This window comes from Melitaea cinxia, chromosome 23 (genome assembly GCF_905220565.1).
Source record: "Melitaea cinxia chromosome 23, ilMelCinx1.1, whole genome shotgun sequence".
Classification (NCBI taxonomy): Eukaryota; Metazoa; Arthropoda; class Insecta; order Lepidoptera; family Nymphalidae; genus Melitaea; species Melitaea cinxia.
In genome coordinates this window covers 48469-60830 of record NC_059416.1, presented here as the reverse complement: position 1 = coordinate 60830, position 12362 = coordinate 48469, and the positions used below count along the sequence as shown (strand labels likewise).

Sequence of the window (12362 nt, the reverse complement as noted above, 5' to 3'; positions counted from 1 at the left end):
AAATAGTCTTTTAGGGTATTAAGAGGACACGACGAACGACACGCTCAACACGTGCTATGTTTATCAAAATAATTCTTTCAAATAAAACGAGCGCGACGTCAAACAAGAGCGAGCGGCGCGGACCGCCGGAGCACCGCTGCGAGTACCGTTGCCGCTGACCCACTGGTTGCGAGGAATGCGCCGCCTGTACATTGCCTGCTTCTCATACCATTGTATAAAGTATACGAAGGCGAGCCGGCGATAGACGTCGATCGCGATGACCGCTGGAAGTGACCGAGTGGCGCGCGCTCGATGCATGTTATCACACATCTGGTACAGATTGTGTCGATCTTCGCCGATTTCTACAAGCGGCGCGGCGCACGTATACTTACTAGATAGCGATTATTTTTATCGAGAACTGGTGTTATTTTTTTTAAAGAGTTAATATTCACAAAGTTGCATATAACGTTGTTATATTACATATTTCTATTTATATAAAATATAACTTTGCATAACACGATTGTAATATCATTAAGTTGTTTGTCTAATATTGAATTTGAAATAGGTTTCTATGTTTTTAACTAGCTGTTTCCCGCGGCTTCGATCGCGTGGAAATGGATTATATTTACTAAGAGGTACTAAAGAAGTACCTGTTTATTTATTAGTTATATTTTTGTGATATAACAATGATTTAGGACTACTTTGTACCACAGCTACCAACTTTTGTGCGCTAGAGATACCATACTTAATTAAAAAACAACAATAAATTTTCCCTTAAGCTACATTAAAATAGAAAATCCTGTCGCTCATCGCTGATTTGTATTCACGTCGTACTAGTGCCGCACTCGACACGAGCACACGTTTTCCTCCTCATGACGACTGTCATCACTCTTACTTCGATATATTCGTCAGTGACAAAGTAAAAAGGTGTATCGCGTCTGACGTGAACAATGACGCGAGCGATTCAATCAGTTTGAATTAAAGTTCTTGCGCGCGCGTCTATCGACTCTCCTTTCTCCGCGCCGTGGGAAGCCGCTGTGAAAGTACCGCGGCGCTGCAGCGCAGGCAGAGGTCACTTCACTTATTGTTTATGCAACAGCTAAATGTTCTATAAACATGTTTCATCAATAGGTATTGTTTATTTTTCTATTCGTTAGTTACGATTATTGTTTTGGTAGCTTTAAAATAAGTACCTGGGTGACCGAGCTCAGCTCGGTATTTTTAGTAAATCGTGAAGGATTGGTAGTAGAAGAGAGAGTTAAAATGATTCGCTGCCGGTTTGGATGAAGTCTTTTTTAACTGACTTCAAAAAAGGAGGAGGTTACTCAAAAGGAACTGAGTAACCTCCTCCTATATATTTTTTTAATGTATGTTCTTGAATAACTTCGTCGTTTATGAACAAATTTTGATAATTCTTTTTTTGTTGGAAAGGAGATATCTCTGGTGTGGTACCATGATAAGAAAACCAGGATCTGATGATGGGATTCTAGAGAAATCGAGGGAAACTCTCAAAATCCCGCATAACTTTTTACTGGGTGTATCGATTTTGATGATTTTTAACTGAATCGAAAGCCGGTGTTTATCATGTGGTCACATTTAAATTTCATCGAGATCTGATTACAACTTTTGGAGTAATCTTTAATAATGCGTACTTACTTGACTAATTTTTCGTCTACTTAACTTGTCGATATAATTGAAGTCGGTTTTTTTTCATTTGCCAAAAACAATTATTTTAAATATTTTTGAATATCATCAATATCAAAAATGTTTAGAATTCCTAATGTGTGGATAACACAAAAAATAAAATCGTAGATAATTATTTTAAATTTTTTAAATATTTATTTAATAATAAATTCATATTCATTATTATGAATCCTTCAATTTTAATAGATTGTAATGTCATACACGTGGATTCAATTCGCGAAATATATTAATTGTTATGATAACATGTGTTCAACTTAAATCTTAAATCTTTATCTCAAAGCATCTTTTAAGTACTTTAGAAATTTGAACCTCATATTTGCGAGCACAGAAATTCCGCCCGAAATCTTCCCAAACCGCCCGCGGCGCGGACGCGCTCCGTGACACGCGTTGTATGTTCCAGTATATCTTTTATTTCATGTGACATATATTATAGGTTTAAAATTTTGAATAAAAATCATATAAATATAATCATATAAAAGCCTTGAGCCAAACGTCAAAATAATAATTGTGTTCGGCCGCAAACGAAAAATAACCGACTTCAATTACATCGACAAGTAATACAACGTTGGTAGACGAAAAAATAGTCAAGTAAATACGCGTTATTAGATATAACTCAAAAAGTACTTATCAGATCTCGATTAAACTAAAGTGGGAAAACAAGACATGCACCGCCTTTCGATTAAAAAAAAATATCGAAATCGGTCCAGCCAGTAACAAGTTATAAGGTAACACATAAAAAAATAGAGTCGAATTGATAACATCGTCCTTTTTTGAAGTCAGTTAAAAAGAGAATATAAGTAGACTTCAAAAGCATGTTTGAACCATCATCTGACGATATTGTTAAATTGGAATCAAAAACCGATTTGGAATGTAGATTCCGATTGTCTTCACAATAAAAAAAAATTCGTTGTTACTATTTTGAAATTTGTCATTTCTATTGAATCACTGTGTGATATAATAAAAAAGAACAATAGTACATTAAGAAAGTAAGCCTCATATAACATTAAACTTATTTCAATTATCATTCGAAGACTAAAAATAACTTAACAATGCATTAACGATGTCTGATTAAAAACCATTGACCCCTAACTACGGTTGAAGTTTACAACCAGGCTGTCGGACCACATTCGTTTCATCTCAATAACCTGAATTAGTGACAGGTACGGTCTCAGTATCGTATGTGGAGCGTCGCTCGAAACTGAGCGGCTGCAGGAATGTTGGCGCCGGAGCGCGGACAGGAAGGAATGGCGTCTTAAAATATAGTAGATAGCGGCACTTCAGATATTATACTGCTTTGAATATTTAACTATGCATTAATTTCTGTTCCTTCGAAATATTACCAATTAAATAACAGAGACAAGGGCTGATCGAACGATATTCCTTGTCGAAATATTATAATTTGGTTATAATTCTTTAGAAAGTAAACAAAAATGTTAACCATGACGAAATATATTGTAAGTTTTTAAACTCCAGGGTCTCTAACGCTATGAATTATAAGTAAAACAAGACACTTATCATGTTATCTTCGCGCACATTCAAGAGTGCCGAAATGTTGAGAACTAATATGGTCAATTTTCGTGCTGCATACAGGTCATTATAATTGCGTTATGTGATGATGTACGAGTGATCAATATTTGTCCCAGTAATTAAAGCACGAGTCGCGCGGCGCCTCGTGCCCGTCATTAACATGCGCCGACATTTGGCGCCGCCTCGTTAATATTGAAATATGCACCGACGATGTGTTATTTTAAAATATCATCATTTTTTTATTTCAAAATATTTTTCTCATTAAACTACTTGGTTGTGCATCGTCTTTAGGAAACATTATTCAACTTTGTCAAAATTGTTGTGTCAAAGAAAGCATTTAATATTTCTGAATGTGTATATTCATTCGTTTTTCTACGACTTTATTGTAAAAAATAACCAAACAAAAACAATGTTCAAACTAAAGGTATATAAAATTTCATACAATATTATGCGATGCAGTTCTAGCGCCGGTATTTAGACTTATAGAGCAAAATTTTTACCAATAACAAATAGTAAGTTGCTGATGGTCTAATCCACTCTCTTTCATGTTGCATTAAATCAAGAAATGTAAACACGAAATTGCAACGACTCGTCTTCACATCGAATAAACATTAAAAATCTTATAACACGTACATAATTACACTTATTCGCAGACGCTCAACTTTTTCGGTTACGTAACGAGATTACATGAGCAGCGGTAGCCGAGGTCGTTGATATCTTTCCTGTGCACATGTCACTCAAGTGTTTCAGATTTGTACTCAAATATTGCTGTAACTATATACACACTCATTTGTGATAAAATATAAGATGTTTTATTGAGCTATTGATTGATAAACCATAACCTATTGTTTTTAACATGGCATCAATAATTTTATTAAAAGTATTAGAAGAAGTGCCTATTTCTCTGCCATCCAGCACACCCATGCTACTTACAACATCGAACATCTACATACAATCTCTTTCTGATATGTATGTAATTTTATAGAGTTTAAAAGCTCTCTAAATTTTTATTTAAAATAAATAATCAACTGGATAACTATGTTATAAATTGTTACACTGTTGAAGTGAACATAATCGCTTCTAGAAACTTTCCCATAACCTTCGTAACGAATCTTTAATAAATGGACATTTAAATTTGTGACAGACACAGGAATTTACAACTTAAGTTGCAGTAACTGTTTCCGGAGCGATAGCGTCGTCTTCAGTTTAAAGTTAACCCAATAGTTTAAAAGTTCGACCGGACGCCGGAGCTCGTGACGCAGGTGATAGCGGTCGTAGCGCGGCGCTACACCGAGCGTCGCCAACGAGCTTTACTGATCTAATCTAATGACTCTGCATTATCACTCACTTTATTTGAGATTTAAGTAATAAAATATGTTACTTTTATTAATGTTTTTTACGAATAAATTTTATAATCCGATTAATGATAGAAACGAAGACAATTTAAATTAAAAAGTACCGATGTTTACCATGTCGACTATACTTCCCGCGTAGCTTCTTTTTGTGCATTTTCTCACAAAGAAAATATATCTACGTATTGTTACGTTAAACTTTTAAATTATTCGTAGCTTATCAAAAATGCAAACCCTAAGAATATAAACCTCACTCCGCGCGCCGAACTAAAACATTCATCGAGCCTGATTGTGTCGCAAGCGTTACCATGAAGCTCCCAATAAATGTAGGCTAATGCATGCGATAGTTCGGCGGCCGCTCGCTGCGAACTACTTTTACAACCGCGCGTCGTTCTTACTTAGACGTAATTTGTTTGTAGCCGCAGATTAAGATTTTTTTTTTTTGTTAAAGAGTAACTTTTTGAGTTGGGTTTCTTGCTGATTCTTACCAGCAGCATTTCTATTCTTAATCGGTGGTAGCGACACGATAGCTATAATTGACTTTTAAAATATACTTAGTAAATTTGACGATTCAAAAGTTCTATTAAAACCTTATTGAATAAATAAATTTTAGTTTTTTTTTTTTTTGATTGATTAATTTTATAAGGTTTTATAAGGTCAATGCTTTAGTTTGTTCATATACTAGATTTCATCAGTACCGCTACGAGCACAACTGTATACTTCGACGTAAGTGTATTACCGTAGAACACACTCGTTTGCCGTTACTTATTCTAATATTATTTGAATTCATTATATTAAATTAGGGGTATGTCAAATTAAGAGATTTAAACAGACAAAGCACTTTCGATTTCATAGTGCCCTGTGGCCTTGTGAGAATCTTTTGAAGTGAGAAGGGAGATTCACCAATAACTTTTGGTATTTGGGTTTTCATTTTATTTAACATATATTAAAGTAATTAAATGTGTTCAATGAGATTAATAATATTTGTTAAATTACAATTTATTGTTATTAAATTAAATATACTTCACTTTTGTTTTAAATTAAATATGAAACCCGTTATTCAAAATTGTAGTAGTACGCTTGTAGTAGGTACTACCTATATTCACTCTTTGAAACATAATTATTATACGTTTATATTTAAAATTAATAAGCGGATTAAGTATAATTATGATTTGCCTTGATTATTGTTAGAAAATGACTATTAAAGAGATACATTTTTTCGTATTTTTCAATTTACTAGTAGACAAGTCAAGACAGGAGCGCGAGTGTACTAGACACAGGAGTAGTCTGATCAACTGAAGTTACAACTTGAAAAATACTTTAAGCTATATTCATTAGTATTTTGGGCTTCCACGACAGGGTATTGATCATTTCGAAAATTTTAAACAACAAATTAAGATTACAAAATTTCGGGAAAAAAATCATTATTTTTTTAATTCATTAACTAAATTAAATAACCATACACCTTTGTCTTTATTTTAACACGAAACCAGCTTGACCAATACTACAAAATTCCAATAATATTTTTAGACGAAGAAGAATTGAATTACCAAAAAATTAAAAAGTAGCATCACATAAAAGACCTTTAAAAATATTCTAATAAGAAAACGTAGATCAGACTTACCTATGCACAGCAACAGCGCGAACGCCGCGAAACGCATCACGATCAATGTAAACGGTTCACTAAAGTCAAATAACGACAGAGCTGCGCGTGTGGAGCGCGCGCTGTGGCCGGCGCGTCGCGAGAGACTGGCGAGCGGCGAGCGGCGAGCGGCGAGCGAGCGCCGTGGGACCGGGAGCTGCGCTCGCGCAGCGGTAAAGCTCTATTCATACTCGTATTCAAAAACATTTAATAATGCATTACTATTATCTCTCTCCACGGTCGTTTGCTTCATTGCTGAAGGTCGTGTCCACTCTGATCCAGGGTCTGGGTCACGATTTCTGTGAATTTTTTCCAGTACGTCCTATCCTCTACTTTCCTCAGGGCTGTTGTCACTTGGAGACCAGTCAGGTTGGTAACTTGGTCCGACCACCGTGTGGGGCAGCGGCCACTTGGTCGTTTCCCTCTACTTTGCCAAGCACCATCAGCTTGTCTAAGCTGTCAGGCTGCCTTCGCGCTATATGACCAAAATAGCGGAGAACACGCTGGTAATAAATACTTGACAGTCTTGTTGTTATGTGCATTGTTTCTCCTGGCCGTCCACGGTATACGCAGCATTGTTCACCAGCACCACATTTCGAACGCGTTGATCTTCTTCCTCTCCATGGGGTAAATTGTCCAGGATTCTGAAAAATGGAGGATACCAGAGTCTGAACGAGTCGTCTTTTAGTTTTATTAGATACTTTCCGGTTCTGCCATATTCGGGTCAGTTTGCTCATTGGAGACTTGACCATTTGGGGTCATCGTCGGATCTCCTTTTCACAGCCTCCTTGGTTAGTTAGTAGTAAGCCGAGGTATAAAAACTCTGAGACAAATTCAAGGTCACTTAGTTCTCCAGTTCTAGTTAGTGTACCAGCCCTATCTACTATTAAGACTTTAGTCTTTGCTCTATTGACTGTTAGACTAACCTGCTCGCTTTCGCATTAGACTCTTCTGAACAGTTCGTCAAGTTCTTCTTTGGATGACGCGATTAGAGTGGTATCATCTGCATATCGAAGGTTGCTAATCTTCGTCCCGCCTATCGAGATGCCGCCCTGCCAATCATCTAGAGCCCTTCTCGTGATGAACTCCCCGTAGATATTGAAAAGGATTCGGAATTGAATGCACCCTTGCCGTACCCCCTTCTGCTGTCTGAAAGGTCCTGATATCGCGTCATTGACTCTCACAACAGTCTTACTATCCTTGTACAAGTTAGCTATTAATACTGGCAGGTGCTCAGGAACTCCCGTCTCTAGTAAGATTTTCCAGAGAGTCCCAGCGCACTCAGTCAAAAGCCTTTGAGTAGTCAATGAAGCACATCATCATCACATCACATGGCTTGCAAAATTCGCGGCTTTTGTCTATTGGTTGCCTAATGTTGACTATTTGCTCCCTGCTACCTCGACCTTTAACAAAACCAGCCTGCTCCTCAGGTATTTGCCACTGTAGCCTTGCCTGCCTTTAATCTCTCGTTAATGACGTAGAGCACTATCTTACTGACATGAGATGTAAGTGCCACTGTGCGGTAGTTGCTGCACGAACGAGTAGATCCCCTTTTGTGGATAAAGATTAAGCATTGATCCTTTCTAGTCATTGGCCATTGACCTGTTCTCCATATCTGGTTACACAGGTCTAGAGTATTTGTAATTTGCTTTAGTTCTTCAGCGTAAACTTTGTCTCTACCTGCTGATTTATTGTTCTTTAGTTTACGTAAAGCGCATCATATTTCGGACTCCAATATCTTAGGTTTAAGGTTGTTAGGGTCTATGAGCAGACAATTTTCAGTCTGTTGGTTGTGACTGTCGGCGTAGAGGCCACACTCATAATACGATCGCCACCTTTCGGTCACTTGGTCAATCTCTGTTAAAAGATTACCCGCAGCATCGTCTACAGCCCATGTCTTCGACTTTAATTCCCGGCAAATAGTCTTGACTTTCAGGAACAGATCGCTTGTGTGCATTGTTTTTGATTGCCTCTCTATGGTATAACATATGTTGTTAAGGTAACTATTGTAGACCTTGCGACAAATATATTGGATTTTCGCCGATAATCTTTTATATTGCGTACGTTCAGTATCAGTGTTACCTTTAAGTAGGTCTTTCCTCCGCTTTATTACCTTCCTTTACTAATATATATGCTCTAGACATTATGTATTCATAAAAAGATATATAGTGTAGAACACGACTGAGAACAGTCAACGAAACACTTACTTCTCACTGCAAATATATAGTGATTCATTCACAATACACACTTTTAACTGCATTGAATACGTCATCACACTAATCACTTATACGTCATTTATCGAGCTTCAGCGTTAACCGCACAATAATTAAACAATAACTGCCTCTTAACCTACAAATTATCATATTTATAGGACAACAAGCCCGCCAATACATTACAAAATGGCGACTGACTTATCAAAAAATTAGTATTAACTGTTCGAAAGATGGTGACACCATCTTTATGCTCTTCCGGTATTCCAACAAATAACAATTACAGTAAGAACACTACATCATCTCATAAAATTACAATCAATACAGTCTTATAAAATTATTTGAAGCATAAATTTGATTGATAACAGTATTTATTTGGTAACTGCCCTGCATAACAGATAATAAAGATAGTGACTGAGTAATCATAAAATAAGAGTGATATCAATACATCAGAAATCATCATCATCTCAGTCATCAGAAAATCAGTTCTTCGCAAATATCTCGTGACCTATTTGCTCGGAGGTCAATAGAAGTCATTATAAAAATAGTTTTTCGTGAAATTATCTACATAAAATAGCTTCCTCATTTTTCTGTAAATTTACTGTTTTCGGAGTTGAGCGCTGAGAAAGCGACTAGAATGCACTCACATATGGTATTGTATACCGTAGGTACACCAAGGCGTAAACTCTATTGCTTTTAATTCATGTTTATTCTTTTATTTATCATTATCACTTCAGCTTAATACAGTCCACTGCTGGACTGGAGGCGGTAACCACACAGCAAAAAGTTAAGTATAAAGTAACGTATTCATACATACCAAAATGATCAGCTACTTTTCATAACATTTATAGTATTGTATTCTACTCTGCATAGGCAAGTCTCGTGCGAGCCGCGCCGGCGACCCAGTTCCGCAGCGTCGCTGACAAAATATTTGCCTGCGCCGGAAATTAAGCCGGCGCGGCGCTAAGAAAGTTTAGACACTTTGCAAAGTCAATTTTATTCGCAACGATTGTAATAAACACGATACTTCTGTAAAACAATTGTTATAACAACAAAACTTAATGTTTTAGTATGAAAGTGTACATTGATGATCTTCAAACTGAGTTAGGTTGGTAACAGAACTTCAATTAAGACAAACCTATCATTTTCATGGTTTTTATCATTTAATAGTGTTGACGTCTACGTCACAGAACGAAATTCTGCCGATGAACGGCCTAATTTTGATGTAAGAGATATGTCTTTTTTTTTATAGTGCACCTTCTATTACGAGTGATACGGGGGGTTGAGGGGGACTCCCCCATCCCCCCTCACCCTATTGCACCCTTAAATTCATGCCAAACGACTCAAATCGGGTTGGATTTAATAGAAAGTAGTAATTAAATCCATTATTCTAAGTAGAATGTATCACTAGTAGAATTTGTCACTTAACAACGTGGTGTTGCATCAAATCACTTGGTTACCTTTAATGACTAGAATAAGTATAATGCACTTTTTGGTAAAATAAAACCTCTAGTAGACCAGAAAGAAAGAATAACATTCACATGGTGTAATAATAATTGTAAATGCAAGAAATAGGTATTATCTGTCGCTGCGACATAGTAGGATGTTATAACAAATAAAAGCTAACACAAATAATAGCTGTCGTGTTTCTAAAGCTCTGTTTAGAAATATTGCTAATAGGTATTCATAGCATCTTTCGTTTTTTTTTTGACACCATTGAGCGTACGTTTTGCCGAATACTTATATCGAAATATAAGTATATTTCAATTATATTTTAAACTGGCGGACCCAGCAGATGTTGTCCTGCCCGGGAAACAGCTACTTTGATAGCTTACATACCGATAGCAGCGCTACCAATAGAGTCCAATTGAGATAAAAACTACCATATCTTCCACGTCAGACAAACTTACAGATGCTTACAAAATCTGATAAAAATTGATTCAGTAGTTTCAGAGCTACATACAGATAGCAGCGCCACCTACCGGGTCCAGTTGAGATAAAAACTACCATATCTTCCAAGTCAGACAAAATTACAGATGCTTACAAAATTTGATAAAAATTGGTTCAGTAGTTTCGGAGTTACATATAGATAGCAGCGCCACCTACCAGATGCGATTGAGATAAAAACTACCATATCTTCCAAGTCAGAAAAAATTACAGATGCTTACAAAATTTGATAAAAATTGATTCAGTAGTTTCAGAGCTACATATAGATAGCAGCGCCACCTACCGAGTCCAATTGAGATAAAAACTACCATATCTTCCAAGTCAGAAAAAATTACAGATGCTTACAAAATTTGATAAAAATTGATTCAGTAGTTTCAAAGCTACATATAGATAGCAGCGCCACCTACCAGATGCGATTGAGATAAAAACTAGTATATCTTCCAAGTCAGACAAAATTACAGATGCTTACAAAATTTGATAAAAATTGATTCAGTAGTTTCAAAGCTACATATAGATAGCAGCGCCATCTACCGAATCCAATTGAGATAAAAACTAGTATATCTTCCAAGTCAGACAAAATTACAGATGCTTACAAAATTTGATAAAAAATTGGTTCAGTAGTTTCGGAGTTACATACTGATAGCAGCGCCACCTACCAGATGCGATTGAGATAAAAACTACCATATCTTCCAAGTCAGACAAAATTACAGATGCTTACAAAATTTGATAAAAATTGATTCAGTAGTTTCAGAGCTACATATAGATAGCAGCGCCACCTACCGGGTCCAATTGAGATAAAAACTACCATATCTTCCAAGTCAGAAAAAATTACAGATGCTTACAAAATTTGATAAAAATTGGTTCAGTAGTTTCGGAGTTACATACTGATAGCAGCGCCACCTATCGGGTCCAATTGAGATAAAAACTACCCTATCTCCCAAGTTGGACCTAATTACAGATGCTTAAAATATTTGATAAAAATTGGTTCAGTAATTTCGGAGTCACATACATTTAAAATTTTCATTATTTTTATTTTTTTTTATTGGACATGAGTTATCCTAAAATCCGCTCATCGATCATTTCTACATCACATATAGGAGATTCGTACCAAATTTGGAGTCGATAGTTTAAAAACGGGAAATTTCCATTGTTAATGTCCCCGCAACAATATAATATGTAATGTGAAATAGCTAGATAATACAATTTTTACTGTATGTAAATTAAATAAAATTGCGGTCTACGATTAAGATCAATTTAATCATTATATTACTTACGCAAAATGCGCCCTAATATATTATTTAACATAAACTTTATTGAATAGCAATAAAGTTCAAAAGGGCTGTTTTTAGAGTTTTCACGGAAATCATTTGAATTTTTCTCGCCGTAAAAACCATCCTTGGACTTCAATGAACATTTAAAAAAAGGAATTGGTAAAATTGGTCCAGGCGTTGTTGAGTTATACGCTTACTAACACATTTTACGATTCATTTTTATATTATAAATTATAAATGCAACATATCTTCAAGTCATCATATCTTTTGCATTATTTATTTATATATTTTGCTTAGAACTAAACTTCCTCAAACCCTCGATATAGTTACTTTAATTTGCACACGCTTCGAAAATCTTCGCTCTCTGCGGTTATTTTATGTACCTGGGCTACTAACCACTAACTTAATCATCACGTAAGCACCAAATGTTAAGATATAAAATAGGTAAGTATTATGTAAATACTAAAAGGCACTATTAGTAATCTTATGTTTAAACTCAATTAATTATTGCAAAAACATATCGCCGATGGCGGACCAAACATAATTAAAATAATTAAAAGTAAGTGCTCAATTTACAAGTTTTCCTTGGACCTCTCCTTAGCCAATACTGTTTTTGTGCTAATGTTTTGGTCAATCAATGCACCAGCACGACTTGCAACATCAAAGCTCCTTGCTCTGTCATAGCCTTGCATTGCTCTGCCTCTTAAAATCTACAGCAGCCGACTGAGCC

The 12362-nt window shown here is 35.9% G+C and overlaps 1 protein-coding gene and 1 pseudogene across 1 annotated transcript in view; both read right to left on the bottom strand.

The window, feature by feature from the left end:
- LOC123664906 (protein Skeletor, isoforms D/E-like) overlaps positions 1–6223 on the bottom strand; it is a 120374-nt gene extending 114151 nt beyond the window's left edge. The window contains exon 1 of the mRNA XM_045599276.1: positions 6187–6223. Within this exon, the coding sequence (XP_045455232.1) occupies positions 6187–6223 (37 nt within the window). The remainder of the gene's footprint in view (positions 1–6186) is intronic.
- Positions 6224–6453: 230 nt separating this feature from the next.
- On the bottom strand, positions 6454–12324 carry LOC123664905 (annotated as a pseudogene).
- Positions 12325–12362: the final 38 nt, after the last annotated feature.